We start from the raw sequence: 15,954 nt of genomic DNA, 5'->3' as shown, positions 1-15,954 counted from the left end.
GGAATTCCAAACGTCTCTGTTTTTGTGCAAATATCATCAGCTTTAATTCAACCCTGGGTATGGAACTCTACTGGGTAGATGGTAGAGGGATGGGGTGATAGCTAGGGAAGTCCTAGGCTATATATTGGAAGCCCTATACCATACTATATCGCATTAGAGGCCTACACTGGACCTCAGTCCTAACTCTCCCACTGGCTGTTTAGCTTTGAGCAAGTCAAATCCCCTTTCTGAGTCTTCATCTCTAAAGATGGCAGAATCCAACTGGCACTGTTTGCCTAATAAGGCTGATGTGAAGATCAAATGAGATGATGATCACAAATTTAATTATAATCATTATAAATGACAATGAATGAGAAGTTGTACTCTAATATGACATGTAACTGTATGCTATGTTATTGCCGTATTGGGACCTGCATTGGATTTGGCCTCTGGGATTACCAAATACTCATTTGGGGCAGAATCTGCATTTTGGTGTATGCTCTCAAGAGGTTGTGAATAATAATAAAAAAAAAACCACACTCATTTACCTAGGGATTCAAATGTTGGATGGAGGAAAGAATTACAAAGCTCTCTAACATGTGTGGTTAAATGAATTGTTCTTTTGCATATGAGTTTTTTACATTTATTTTTTACATGAAGTAAGTGTTTGAACAAGTGAGAAAGTGCAGCTGTCAAAAGCTTAACCAGCTGAGAACTATTGTCATCATTAATTTTTCTCTAATAAATGACTCTCTGAAGCTATTTAGCAGCCTGTAATGTAGCTACAAAGCTATTGACCTATGATTGATAGTTCTGGGTTTTGTTTGTGAGCTTTGACTGAAATTGTTACTTAATTTGCTGTAGGTCAGATCACTGGATCAGTTGTAAACCTGGGTATGGGCATTGAATAAAAACAGTTCTCGATGTTGGAGGGCATTAATGTAGTTATCTCTGCATCCCAGTCATGCTGGGAAATATGTTGGAAGCCAATATGGTAACGGTCACTTGTACTCTTAACGTGATCAGAATGAGCGATAGGCATAGGTCATAATTAAAGCCATCCTTTGAACCTGGGGCTGCCATGTAGAATTGCCTCCAAAGAATGTGTTCTGAAGTGTAGTCATGGTTCCTGGTAGTGTGTGTGTCCTTTCAGGCTTTCAGAGATGATCTCATTTTTCCAAGATACTTTGGCTAACATAATGCTGACTTCTTACAGTGCCAGCACCTAATTGGTTAAAAATAGTATGAACCCCAATAGGCTGTTTGACTTGGCAACAGTGAAGTAGTTCACAATTTGAATGAAATATGGTTCCTCTCACTTGGGCTTTTTAAGTATAAAGATAGTGGGTTTAGGTGAATAAATTAAGTTCCAAAGTAGGCCATTACTTGCAGCTGTCTCTTCTAATGGGCCCTGGTTTTATACATGCCTCAGAGTCTTATGGTGTTTTCATTCCCAGCTCTAGTGTAAAATGAAGTGTAAATATAAGACATTGGCTAATAGCTCATCCACATGGTATCCTCATCTCGGACAACAGGATTTGACATGAAAATTGTGAGCTGATATTTTTAGTATCAATGAAGAATGGCTTTTCCATTCCTCTCTGAAAACAACACTGATAATGTGTCTGGCCTGCTTTATGGTTAATAAGATTCTTAGTTGGGTCAACTCTATTTCAGCACTAGCCTAATTTTTGTAGGTCCTGAGGCTTTACCATGTTGAATGGTATTTCTTTGTAATCAGTGCGTAGGCTGGGAGTTTTAAAGAGTATACTCTAAGATCTAGGACACAGATTTAAACAATGCCACCTTCTGAAATTGGAGCGAATAAGAATCAGCATAAAATAATAATAACATCCAACATTTAAAGAGTGCTTTAAGATTGGCAAAGTGCTTTACATAGCGTATTGCATTTGGTCTTCACAACAACCCTGTAAGGTGGGCAGTCCCATTTTACAGATGAGGAAACTGAGTCTGAGAGAAGTAAAATGACTTGCCTGGAGTCACAGAGCTAGTAAGTGTTTGAGGCAGGATTTGAACTAGAGTCTTCCTAACCTGAAGTCCAACACTGTATATCCGCTGCAATACCTTGGATCTGACTAGTCAGCTTCAGAAGTAACTTTTCCTAGAGCATGAATATGATGCCATAAGACTAAGGTGCCGCCTTGGAAAGAATGGAAGTAAAGTCCAAATTACAACATGCCTTTCATCAGGAAGTATTTTACTGACTGAAATTTTTTGGTGACTTTGCAGTTTTGAAAAGGAAATTTGGATGGTAAGAATTTGCCGAAACTTAAACCGGCACTGTCCAAGGAAGAAGGTATTCTGATTCTAGGTGACCAATATCAGTTCCTAAAGCAGGAATGTGCTTGGAGTGGAGAAAATTCCATTTATGAAGTTTCCCTAGGTTGTTGGAAATTCTCCTTGAGAGCACTGGCTCAGTTGGCTCTGACTGTGTTCTTCCCAAGCAACCTTGTAATTTTTATAGTTTTGTTTCCTGATCGAATCTCCCACCAGGAGGAAGTGCCCATAAGACTCAGTCCTGATTCTCATACCAGTACATTGTAAATTGTAAATTAATAGCTCAGTGTTTGGGGTTTTAAGTTAGGCTCTTGAGAACTTATTTTGTATTACTTATTTCCCTGAGTCTGATTGAGTCCGCTTAAACTGATAAAATTAAGTTTCTCCATGTTGAGGCCAGGGACAAGACTGTGGATTCATGGTGTTTCTACCAAAGTATTACTACCACATGAAGTAAATCAGCAAACCCCTGATCTTGAGCACCCTCTTTTAGCTACAAAACTGGCCATTCTGTATCCTTTATGCCAATACAGAAGAGGAAGAGCCACAGATAAAAACTCTTTTAAAAGATAATGTTAGCCTTAAAATTCTATGCTTACTCAACAGGACCTTTTAAAAAGATACAATGTGAAAAATAGCAGAATTAATTTAAAGTTTTAGTCCTTATACCTGCTTACTTCTTGGTACCAGTGAGTTGGCCAAACTATGATATTGACAGTGTCCACTGAGTAATAAGTCTCTGAAGACCTTAAAATAAAATTATCTGAAATTTTCATCTAATGTCTTTGCTGGCAAATAAATACTTTTTTAAAATGAGAAAATCTAAACACAGGAAACAGACATCAAAGGCTGCACTGGTCAGGGAAAATTCAGCAAATAATTACTTAGCACCTACTGTGTACAAGGCACTGTGCTAGGCCCTGGGAATATAAAGACAAAAACCAAAGCCAGTCTGTGCCCTCAGGGAGCTCGCATGTTTACATGCACCATGTAAACAGCTAAGTAAATAGAAGAAAATATGATTGAAGAGAGAAAAAGCATAAGGGGGAGAGGAAAAGGTATCATGGAGGAATTGGTAGCTGAGTTGAACCCTGAAGGAAGAGAATGATCCTCAGACATGGAGATTAGGAGGGAGGCCGTTCCAAGCAAGGGGAAAACATGTGCAAGAGAGGTGAGAGATGTTATCATTCTCCAAATCCTGAGGCCTCCAAGTCCTGAGGCCCTTCTTCCACATGAATGTAGCCAGAATGGACTTTGTCTTCTTTGAATGACTCAGCTTGCCTCGTTGAGCTTCCCTGGACGCTGGGGCTTGCTCTTCTGGGGCGGGAGGCCTAGCGACCATGCCAGGGATCGGAGAGCTTCCTGTGTGATGAGTCGTGGGGCTGGCTGAGGGGAGGTGTGTTAACGTGGTCTACGCTAAGGGGAGGGGCCAAGTCAAGAACCAGTCGGCCCTGGTCGTTCAGGCGGCGCTTGATGATGTCAAAAACTCTATAAGAGGGGAGAGGACGGCTTGAAGATCCTCCTTTCCTTTTTCGGTTGGAGCCAGAGACGCCTACAGCCGAAGCTGAGCTGCCGGTAGCAGAGCTGACTAGAGGCTAGAGGGTAATCTTCTTACCGTAGAGGGGAAGCATGTATACGATTTTGCCTTATACCGTCTCGCTTCTCTGTGGCCTCCTGGTTACCCTTGTAAGGCGGACTTATTGGGCCTGGAAGCTTTTGATGAAAATATCAAAATGGGGACGCTGGTTTGTGGGCTTGTTATTGTGGAGTGTAAATACATGCTTTAGTTCTCCTGCCTTCTGCCTAGAGAATTCCTTATATCCTGTGGTTCCGGACCTTTTAGGCACATATGAGATTCTCTTTGAAATCATAAATTCTGCCTTCCTAATATAATGAACCTTAAAAATAACTAGATGTTGCTTGGAGATAATGGATCAATGAGGTGAGCATCGTATTAATATTTAGAACGGGACCTGGGCGTCTGTTTCTATCATGTCCTTTTTAGACTTAAGTCTTTTAAAAAGCTATGATTCCTCATTGTGAATACTCTGGTGAAGACTGTAGCCTTTCCCCACAATCTTGGCATTGTAGAGGGGCTCCATTCTCAGATACAGATGCATGCCATAGGGCTTGACACGAGGATCTGATGACTAGAGGTGGAAGGAGCCCTGGAGCTTATCTCTTCCAGTCCTCTGATTTAACAGAGGAGGAGACTGAGGCTCAGAGTAGGGGGGTGGGGGCAGCTGCCCTGTGATAGCCAGGCTAGCTAAATGTGAAGTGGCTCATCGCTGAAAGGCTGGCTGGCCATGAGCTGATTAAATTTGGGGCCACATCAGCTCATAAAAACTGTCAAACACCACACGAGATATTTAAGTTATCATTTTTTAAACCCCAAAACTCTCTTTGTATCATCCATGATATCTGCATGCTGACACAGCCCTGTGCTGATTTGTGTTGTCTGCCTTCTTTTGCTTTCTGGTTTTACATGGGTTTCCATATGTAAAGTGGCCCTGCAATCTCAGCAGTGGGGAGCCTCACTCCTCCATCTATCCTCATCCTGTGTCATTCTTGGGTCTTTTCATAAATCCTCCCTGGCGGATTCCTCCAGCATGCTGGAGACCTTCTTTGGATTGTTGCGATGCACAGTCCTCAGGCATGCTGGCCATGCCTCCTCCAGTCCCCTGAACTTAGGTGCATCATCAGTGTGCCCAAGCCTGCTTACCCCAACCACGTGTCTTCCTCTTGCTCTTTGGGGCACCAGCAGCTGTGATTCTTCAAGAGGGTATCTATCGTGTGTCATGGGTAGCATCTCCCAGAGCAGTGTTTAAGCATGGCCTATGCTGCAGTGGATGAGTTGGGATCATGGAAAGCACTGCAGAATGTGCGTAGTGTAGACACAGTTTGTGTCGATGATGTTCCACTTTGAATTTCATGTTTCTGTTAGTCTAAACAGTTTTTAAATTCTTTCATAATATTTCTCTGCATTTATTCTCCACATCAAATCTTTTTCTTTTTTCAGGGGTGGGAGCTGCTCGAGCTGGGAACCTGACGTTCATGGTTGGAGGACTGGAGCAGGAGTTTGCTGCTGCCAGAGAATTGCTCGAATGCATGGGATCCAACGTGGTGTATTGTGGAGGGGTGGGAACCGGACAGGTAATGTGGACACTCAAGGATATGCAATGAGTTCATTTTCGTTTTTCTTTGGGGCTTACATACTCTTTTCCTTCAATATATTTTTCACATTCGTCTAACTCCCTTCTCTCCGCCATGCTTTACTCAGTGTCTCCTATGTGACAGGCACTGTTTGAAGCCCTGAGGCTACAAGTCCCTACCCCCTCAGAAAACTTGACATTTTACTTGGGCGGGGTTAGGGGAGAGGGGCAGCAGCACAGTCACAGAAAAGTAAACAGACTAAAAAACCAAAACCCAAAACTACCCACACATGGATTCTGGTGAGGGGCACTACCAGCTGGGCAATCAGGAAGGGCCTCTTAGAGGAGGCCAGGGAGCTGAGCCATAATGGTGTCTTCTGTGCCTTTTTTAAGCCTTTACTTGCCACTGACAATAACAGAACTGTCCACCACTTTAGAAATAGACCTGTAAAAGCTTCCTGGAGGCTCATGTGATTCTCTACCACCTCAGTGCTAAAAACTTTCAAATACATTTCTAGTGAAATGACTTGTTTTCTCTCACCTGAGTGCTGGGCTTTTATGTCCAGTTGCTCATTGGACATTCCCCCTTCCCTCCATCTAAAACAACTTTTCTCATTTCTCCTCTGTGACAGACTCTTCTTAGTGGACCGCCACAAGTCCATCCTCCTCCATTCACTTGGGTCTCGAGTCCTCTTGATTTTCCCACAAGTGCTCCTTGGGCCTCTCTTTTCTTCTCTGGCTGAGTGGGGCTCTTTGGAGGTCAGGACTGTTTCCCTTTTGAACACTCTTTGTCTTTGTACCTCGGGGCCTCACACAGTTCTTGGCAGGAGCTCAGTGAATTCTTATTGATTGCTCCCTCCTGGTACCCCAAGCTGATCCCAGGTCACCATCATCTCACCTCACTGACTTCCTGGACTTCACATGCTCCTCTCTACTTCATGTGACTGGCGGAGTAATCTTCCATGGCTCCCTATTTCCTCCTGTATCAAATCTTTGCAGCTTTTCCTGGCCTTCAGGTTCCTACATGATTTTGTCATGTCCTACATAGCAAAGCATATTTGTCTTTCCTCCCCAGCTGTACTGGAGTTAAGCCAGTTTCATCCCTTAACTTATATCCATTTCCTTTCCTAGAATCCCTTTCTTTGTTCCTTCTGCCTCTAAATCTGTTTGCTTCTCCAAGTCTTGCCCCTAGTGCTCATTGGCCTTCCACTCTCTCTGGCCTCTCGATACCCAGCATCATCAGCTGAACATCTGTGACCTCCTCCCTCTGTGATCCTCACTGAGCCTTGTTTGCTTTGGCCTTGTGTGACCTGGCCTCACCAGCAGTGGTGAGCCCCCAGAGGGACCCTCCTCAGTCGCTGGCACTGGGCTGCAGAGGGACTGTGAGGTCAGCATGGTATTGATTGGTTTGTTTAATGCTGAATGAGCCCACTTTGCCCAAGTCTACTTTCACTTGTAAATTATGTTCAGATGACGAATATTGCCCTCTGCGTTGTTTTGTAATGTCAACCCAAAAGACTAAACCCCACAGTGTTTGCTGGACTACCAAGGAGAGACTCAGACACTTGGGAAAATAACCAGGTGAGAGTTACCTTTAAGAGGCTAATGGAAACCAGGTACAGAAAATTCTCTTTTGGAGATGATAGGACAAAAGCAATCACATTGGCCCACTGTGTTGACCATCTACTTTATTTTCAGGCAGCAAAGATATGCAACAATATGCTGTTAGCCATCAGCATGATTGGGACTGCTGAAACAATGAATCTGGGAATCAGGTTTGTTAGCTTTTATGTTTTCAGGAGCTGTGTATGTGTGTATGTATATATGTGTGTGTGTATATATATATATATATATGTATATACATATATACATGTATATATATGTGTGTGTATATGTGTGTGTGTATATATGTAAATGCATATATACATATATATGTATGTATATATGTGTGTGTGTATATATATATGTATATATATGTATATGATGGGAAAAATATTCAAGAGACACATAGGAGTTTCTGCCACAAAAATTTTTGTAATTGTTTGGAATATTTGAATATTCTAGACCTTGCTTATTTAACCAGAGGTTGGGCCTTAGAGGAGAACACAAGCTTTCTTTGTAAGAGCCACAAAGTACCATTGCATTTTTCACATTTCATATTACATGATCATTTTTTGTTCTGATATTCCTATTTCTTCTGTCATGTTGACGTAGGGGTTACAATCACTGTAAAATTTAAGCGTACCTTGGCAATAGAGAGCTGACCTGGCATGAACTGGCCAGTGTAGGTCATGGGCCATATTCCCAGGTGACTATTGGACTTTATTTACCTTGAATTTAGTCTTCCAGATACATGCTGCTAAGAAGACCCTCCTGGTGGTTCTAAACTAGAATTCAATCCTAGAGATAGATTTTATGGCCATAATCTCTTATTACACTAGGCTAGTTTTCCACCTTGCAATCAGAACTCAGCATTTCTTTTGCTCGTTAAAATGTATTCACACATGTACCTGGATGTTATTCTGTAGATGGCTATGGTCTTTTACATATATAACCCAACATTTTACCTAGATTGTTTCAAGAATTTTCTTTTCTCTATTAAAAGGAAGGAAAAAAGCATTTGTTAAGCACCTACTGTGTACCTGGCACTGTGTAAGTGCTTTTACAAATATGATTTCCTTTGATCCTCACAACAACCCTGCTGTTATGACCCCCATTTTAAAGATGAGGAAACTGTAGCAGAGAGTTTAAGTAACTTTCCCAGGATCATACAGCTCATAAGTGTCTGAGGCCAGATTTGAGCCCAGGTCCTCCTGACTCTAGGCCTCTATGTACTGTCATCCTGTAGGTTATGAAAGGGATCAGTTCTTAATTTTGGCTTAGGAATTGGTGATCTCTTGTATTTGAAGCTTTTCATATGACAAATCACTAAACAATTCTTTATAGCCGTATAATGTATGTTGAATTAAATGCGCATGTTCAGTTTTCTGAAGGTGTTCTTTCTCTCCTCTCTCTTTCCCCTTGCTGTTTTTCTTTCCCTTTCCCTTATCATACTTACTCTCATTGTCATTCTGTCCTTTCCTTTTACTCTGCCTACCTAACCTCATAATAAACTATTTTTTTTGTTGAGTTTTTCATGCATTATCTGACCCTTTACATCAGGGGTTCTTAACCTGGGATCCATGAACTTGGTTCTCATGAATATTATTTTATTTCAGCATATTTGGTTTCTTTTGTAATCTCATGCATTTTTGTTTTGTGTATTTAAAAACTTTATCCTGAGAGGTTCATAGGCTTCCCCACGTTGCCAAAAAAGGTCCTTGATGTTAAAAGGTTAAGAACCTTTGTTTCAGATATATCCCTAAAATTTCTCTCCCCAAACTAAAATATTGAATACATTTAATGAAACTAGAATAGTATAAGGTACTATTCCAACTTTTGATAAAAGCTACAAAACAGGAAAAAGCACTTGATTTTAAAAAACCAACACAATAATGGATCCCCACTTCCTCTTAATTACCATATCAGGATGCTGTTGTTTTATTGAATTGCCCCTGTCTCAGATGTTGGACTATCTTGACCTATTAAGTTGTCATGTTGTAATTGAGATAAAAGAGGAATTTGCTTTGCATCAGCGCTAATTGGTTTATCAATATCTTATACCATTTACATTTTAAAATTGAATGTCTGTAAGATGGTGAAGCATATCTGTATTAAGCTTTAATAAAACGGGTAGTCTTGTATGTAGCCGTTGTTAAAACCAATTGTAATTCAAAGTGGTATATCTGTATTATGGTCAGTTTTAGTCTATGGGTCACTTAGCATAATTGAAAAACTACTTGCCTACAACTTATTTTCATGTCCTGCACTATCACAGTTAACAAATGAAAGAGGGGGATGGAAATTTCTGAGACAAAAATGCATACAAAATTAATTAGTGTTGACAACAGGATAAGTGACTTGGTGCGTATCTTAACAGAGTTCAGTGTTTTGGGACAAAAAAAAAATAAAGAGTTTATAAAGAGGGATTTAACAAGGCTGTAGGCTGGGAAATTTTTCCCCACATGGCATTCCAGTCCATTCCATTTCCTACCATTTACTTTGAACATTAGGACTCTGGAGGCTATTCGTCCTGTAAAATAATACCTGTTATTATAAGGTGGCACTTCTTTAACACTTTTTGCTATTCAGACTACATAGGTGATCATTTGCAATTGACTGGGAAAAGGTAGGTATTAAACAGAGCTCTGGAAGTTGTAATTCAATTGAATTCAACAACATTTTTTTGTATTCCTCTTATGTCCTAAGCTGGCGATACACATATGGCCCAGGTGTGTCGCGGATCTTCTTGTGTAGTTTTCTGAGTTTACTTGTTCCTCCAGCTCACACTTAAGCTGGCAGATCTGGGATTCTCAAAGTAGGGTGTGCCGTAGTGCTATGATTCAAACTCTCTTTTAGGATCTTAGGAGCATGCTTGGAACGAGGAGGGATAACTTTCTATTTTTAACCCTGTAGCTTCTGAGCCCCCATCAGTGTGTTTCTCATTTATACAAAGTCAATCGCCATGATACCATTAACTGTTAAACATAAAAGATTTACTAAAGGATGTAGCAGAAGAAGGAGTAATTATATTTTCTTAGTAGAGGGCAAGAGCAAGACTAATGTTAATGCTTACAGTTAATTCTTGACATTCATGTGTTTAACTTTCACAGCTTCAAACATTCATGTGATTTTAATAGTAACCTCATTTTTACTTTCACATTGGCAATCTCACACAGCACATTCACAGCTATATGCAATAGAGGAAAAAAATAAGAGGCACAATGCAACATTTATATTCACACAAAGGGGGAAAGTATTAGTAAAAGTGTTCATGAATCCTTTCCAGAAAGTGCTGAAGTAACCTCCCAAATGCATGATGAAGGAATTTAAAAAATGGAAAAGTGGCTAAGCTTGTGGGTAAATGAAAAGGCGATTATTTCTGCCCTGTCTGCAGTGCTTACAGAGCAGCCTGGCATTACCCTTTCATGCCTCCCCCCACCCCCCCGCAATCCTCTCCCACCCATGCAGCTGGGCTCTTGAATGTCAAGGCATGCCAAGAGCCACATTGGGCCCAGCTGGGCCTGTCTACCCTGGGTGAAAGTTCTAAGCTCAGACAGAGGGCCAGATACTCTCTCTGAGGCATGTGCTTTTCATCAGGGAGCAATTCAGCCACTGAGTTGAAAGGGAAATTAGAGATGGCAGCTTACCCTTGGGGGTTCTTCTAATATTGCTGCCCCTGCCCCTCCTGCCTGGTGTTCCCTCTCTTCTCCCCTGTGTTTTATGGGTTATCCCATGGTTACTGTGGTAGGAGAAGTGCATATTATCAGAATTAATGTTTTGTAATAAAGAATTGTGTGCAGAAAAGTGTATTTTCAGCAGTCTCTAGTGAAAGATTGTAGTTTTTGGTAGTCTTTCCACTAAGTACAGTCAATCCTCAACTTTTACAGGGGTAACATTACTAGAAATGGGCATGAAAATCAAAACATGAATGCTGACACATTAAACTTATGGGAAATAGAGCACTGAAATACTGACAAGCTCTTTGAGCACATAGCTGCCTTTGATAGGGTCCTGGGAAGTATTGTGCTCTTTCAATGGCAAGCAATTCTCTTAAACTAGAGAAATCCCAAGCTTTCTCAAGTCTGCTCGGGGGCTTTGAAAAATTTCTACAACTTAAGCTGCGGATAGCAATAGGACCATAAAGTATTCTCATAGCCAGTTCAAATTATAGGAGATTCTATTTTATTCAGTAAGCTCTCAGCCAAACAATTCCTCTATCTCAATCAGCGTGGTTCCCAGCAAAATAGATACAAAGCCTGTCTTTCCTTTTCTCTTTTCCCTCTCAAAGGAGAGAAGGTAGCAAAGAACAACATGGTCAGTCTTTGAAAAGATTTCCTTTCCTTGAGCTATAGATGGCACTAGAAGGCAGTCCCTCCACAGGACAAACAACAGAAAGTCAAAACAGAGGTTAAATGACTTGCCCAGGGTCATAGTTAGTAAGTATCTGAGCCTGGATTTGAACTCAGGTGTTCCTGACTCCAGGCCCAGTGCTATATTCACTAAGCCTCCTAGCTTGCTTCTAGAGCAAGAGAGTCAGGATGATAAGTGGATGTGGGACTCAAGAGAATGAGACAGGTTTGGAGTTGAATTGGTTCACCCAAAGTTCATAATGGGGAAAAGAGGAGAGTATGATCAGTGTGAGGGTGATGATCTAGGAAAGAACAGAGGGGCTAAGGGATTGGAGATAGCAATGTGAACAAAGGGAGAGGGAGAAGTGGAAGGCCAGAAGATTGTGATCAGAGTTCATCAGCATGGAAGGTGTTACATTTGTGGGTGATGGCATGATCAAGGGTAAGACCTTCTTTGTGTGTGTCTGAGGTGGGTCATGGGAAATGAGTAAGTTGAGGAACATGAAGTTAGGGTTTTTGAGAGAGTAACAGTATGTATGTTGAAGTCCCAGAGTTTGTGGGGAGGAGTTGAAGAGAAGCAAGCGACTGGGAGCCAGGCTCCAAGATCACCAAGGAAAGAAGGGTGTCGCCTTTCTCTACGAATCAGCCTTTAGCAAAACAATGCCCTTCTTCCAGTCAACATGGTTCCCAGAAACACAGCTGTAGGTCCTGCCCATTACTTTGAATCACCTCCAGATGATGTCTTACAGAAGCATTTATAATCTCTTTCTCTCGCCTCCTTTGTCGTCTGTCTCTGATTCCTTCTGTACCAAGCTTTTTTTCTTTCTTCTGTCTTCATCTGGTGGTCTGCTCCATCTCTTTCCTCTCCCACTTTCTGTTTGGCTTCTAATACCTCAAGTCAGGGCCTCCCCAAAAGCAGTGACCCACTTCTAACTTAGGTTAAAGCACAGTTGGGTGGCACAGTGGACAGTGTTGGTCCTGAAGTCAGGAGTACTCGTCATCTTGAGTTCATATTTGGCCTCAGACACTTAGTAGCTGTGTGACCCTAAGCAAGTCACGTAACCCATTTGCCTCAGTTTCCTCATCTGTAAAATGAGCTAGAGATGGAAATGGCAAAACACTCCGGTATCTCTGTTAAGAAAACTCCAAATGGGGCCATGAAGAGTCAGGCACAGCTGAGACCACTGAACAATCCAAACAGGTGGTACCACTCAGAACTTGTCCTTTTTTTTACAAGTAGTCCATCTAGTCTTCAAACAGGTATTCGATTCAGAATTTGTCAGCTGTAAATTTTATGACTGAAAATGGTTACATACCAATGAGCCTATGGGCAACGAGGCTTTACTACCAGCTTTGCCTCCGTCTGAGCTCTGCATTCAGACACATCCACTCATTCTTCCGAGAGGCAGTTTTCTCTCTAGTTCTCAGAACAGTCTGTATTTCTCCTTAACATTTTATCTGAAAGACTTTGTCTCTTTTCAAGTTATTTTTTATCTTTATTCCCTACTCAAATGTTCTTTTTCTGCCCCTTTTCAGAAGCCAGAATGTCTGCCTAAGAAAGGGGCAATATTTTACACAGAGCTAAAATCCACTGTTCTCTGTTCTTGTGGATTTTATATTCTACTGTGTGCAGGGCAGGGTTGGTGAATGGTGTAGGCATGGCAATGGAGAAATAATATGTAGACAGATAGGTGTAGCACAAGGAAAATGAGAAGGGAGCAAGTACCTGGGGTGCCCAGGAGCAATGTCCTGTGAGCCATGCTGAGGCTCATGCACATGCCTAGGCCAGAGCATGGAGCCTTTGAAGGGGAGTAGAATGGTGGAAGGTGAGAAGGGAGGGTAGGGTCCAGTTTACAGAAGGCATGTAGGGCCAGGTCGAGAAGTCTGTATTTTAAGTTGAAGCAGTAGAGAATCACAGAAGACTTTTGACCAGGGCAGGGTCAATTAGATTGTGCCTTAGGAAGGTGTTTTGGCAGTCGTGTGGAACACTGACTGGAAAGGATGACCGTGGAAGCTAGAAGGTGAAAAAAGTGGCAAGAGTCTGAACTAGGGTGGCAGAGAAGGGAATGGATTGTGACAGACTTGCCTTTGGTCGGCATGTTGGAGGGTAGAGTGGGGGGTTGGGGGGCAGTGAGGGGAAAGTTCCAAACCTGGGTGAGAGAGTATGATCATGCCCTAGAAATAGGAAAGTTTGGAAGTAGGTTCAGATTAGCAGAAAAAGATAATGAGCTCTGCTTTGGACATGTTTTGGCTACGTAGGTAGATAAATCCATGATGCAGTTGGTGTTTGGTACTAGAGTTCAGTAAAGAGAGTATGACTGGCTAGGTAGATTAGGCAGCCGTTTGCATAGAAACAGCACTCGAAAGCCTGTGAGTAAATTAGATTTCCATAGGAGAGAGCAGAGAAAGAAGGGAATAGAGTCTGGGCCTGAGGCTTGGGGATGTCCATCCGGAGATGGAGGGTGATCCAAGACTGGAAAGGAGGACTCAGGTGGGAGAGAGGGTCCCAAAAGCTAAGAAGAGAAACTCTTTCATAGAAGACCGTGGACTTGAAGTCAGAAGGCCTTGCTTCAGATCTGGGCGTGAATGCTCTATTGTCTGGCCTCAACCAAATTCCTTAGCTTCTGTGACCTGTGTACTTCCTTACATGGAGTAGAGGAATATTAATCTTTGGGCTGGCCCTCCCAGGGATTTCAGAAATATGGATTACATGACATAATGCACTGGGTGGGCCTCAAAAGGACAGAGGAGTATAAGATATTATATGTACATATGTGTGGAGATATGTCCATGGTTACCCCCATCTTTGTACCCATTTGTATCAGAAGGATTGATTACCTCCCCTAGATACTTGGGTATCTCACTGTATTTAATTTTTGTGCTGGTATTTCTCTCCAGATCTAGTCGATTGCATTTCCTGTGGTAGGTGCTTAATGAATAAATACTGGTTGAAAGAGTGAAGCTCTCACAGGGGAAGTACAAAGCCTCGGCCTTGCTGAGTGGGGTGGGCATGAGTAAGAGGGGATAAAGCCCTGTAGGAAGGCTAAAGGGTTTGCGTTTTTATAAAGTAGAACTCGTCTCTTTTCCCTGTTGGGCTGACGCAGTGACAAAATCAAGGAATAGAGGAAATTTAAATGCAGAAATACCAGCAGTGTAGCTGAAAGGCTTTTCAGAACTCAGCTTAGCATATTCACTTCTTCTCATGCATGTGGCCCATCTGTGGACATATGGAAGAAGCTCGCTGGGTGTATTTAACTGTTGAAAATCGTGTGCTAGTTGCCCGTGCTACAGCTCTTGTTAATGAATTGCTGCCTGGTAACATAATTCACAAGCTCATTTTTCAAAATGTTGAGATCTTTCATCCCATTTTCTTTAGGAGATTCTTAGTGGTTTGGAAGCACTAAAATATGAGTGCTTCTACTATTGTCTTTTCTCCATGGTTTACAGACGTGTTTTAAAATGACAGAATTGTTCTCTAATAGAGTATAGATAGCAGGCAGGATTTATAGAGCTTTGCAAGGTGAAAGAGAAAATTGGCATCAACGAGCATAAATTCCCAAGTAGTAAATTCCCACAAAGTAGTGCAGCATCAGGGTGCTTTAGCTCCATTTATATTCTGCACACTCTGGGGGAAATGGGTTGTTTTTGTCTCTTTCTGTTCATAAAAATAAGAATACGTTTCTTTTGAGAGTTTTAATGTCAACATTTCCAAGTCCAGTCTCCCACCTCTCTTAAATGTGCATTTCTGATTAACTTCACAGTTCAATTATTCTGCAAAAACACTTCTTTTTACTTTTATATTGATTAGTGTAGTCTGGTAAGTCTCTTCTCTCACTTGACCTTTTCTTCATCGTGCATTGGATCTTTAACATTCTCAGTTTTAGTGTTCATCAAGAATGTTAAGTCACAGCACACAAACACAATCTGAAGTTGTCTCTTAATTGTAGCGTATCCCTTAAGTCTGGGTCCCTAGTTGTTACCAGAACGCTGAGTCTAATGTTGAAAATGGCCTTTTTCAAATAAAGAGACATTCTTTGGCCATGTTATGTACAGACATAAACAGAATTAATAATTTTGGGGGAGGGGCAAAGAAATTCAGGTTTCAAAATTTTTTAAATTCAAGTTCCTTGAGTAATTTGGAATCCCTCTAAGAGTTCCTACATTTGTAGTGTGGGTGAGGATAATCTTTTAAAAATAGATAGTGATGCATAATTTCAATTTTTAAGAGAATTTCTTTGGAAAAATCTCCATATTAATTTAGGCGACTGACTTACGTGTCTTAATCAAAAATTGGTGTTTTACCCAGGGGCTGTAGCAAGCTACAAAAAGTTTGAAATCGAAGTTTGAATTAACTCCTAGGAAATATGATGTGATTTCTTACCTCAGTAAGCTAGCTGTTAAATTGGCGTATGGCACATTTAACCTTATGTGGTATTTCCTGCTTCCTCATGGCTTCATTCATTGTAGGTGCTCAGATATTTCTTTCATTAAGTTCAGTGCGCTACTCATCACAGAATCGTAGGTTTATTGCTGGATGGGGCCACAGGGATGTTTTAGTTCACCTTCCCCATTTT

The 15,954-nt window shown here is 41.4% G+C and overlaps 1 protein-coding gene across 1 annotated transcript in view; it reads left to right on the top strand.

Moving 5' to 3' along the window:
* HIBADH (3-hydroxyisobutyrate dehydrogenase) overlaps positions 1-15,954 on the top strand; it is a 154,433-nt gene that overhangs the window by 126,374 nt on the left and 12,105 nt on the right. Inside the window, exons 5-6 of the mRNA XM_036761607.1 lie at positions 5,297-5,430; positions 7,128-7,204. Coding sequence (XP_036617502.1) covers positions 5,297-5,430; positions 7,128-7,204 — 211 coding nt within the window. The remainder of the gene's footprint in view (positions 1-5,296; positions 5,431-7,127; positions 7,205-15,954) is intronic.

The sequence above is a fragment of the Trichosurus vulpecula genome, chromosome 5, assembly GCF_011100635.1.
Source record: "Trichosurus vulpecula isolate mTriVul1 chromosome 5, mTriVul1.pri, whole genome shotgun sequence".
Lineage (NCBI taxonomy): Eukaryota > Metazoa > Chordata > Mammalia > Diprotodontia > Phalangeridae > Trichosurus > Trichosurus vulpecula.
Note: the sequence above shows the minus strand (reverse complement) of the source record. Positions and strands in the feature narration are given on the sequence as shown.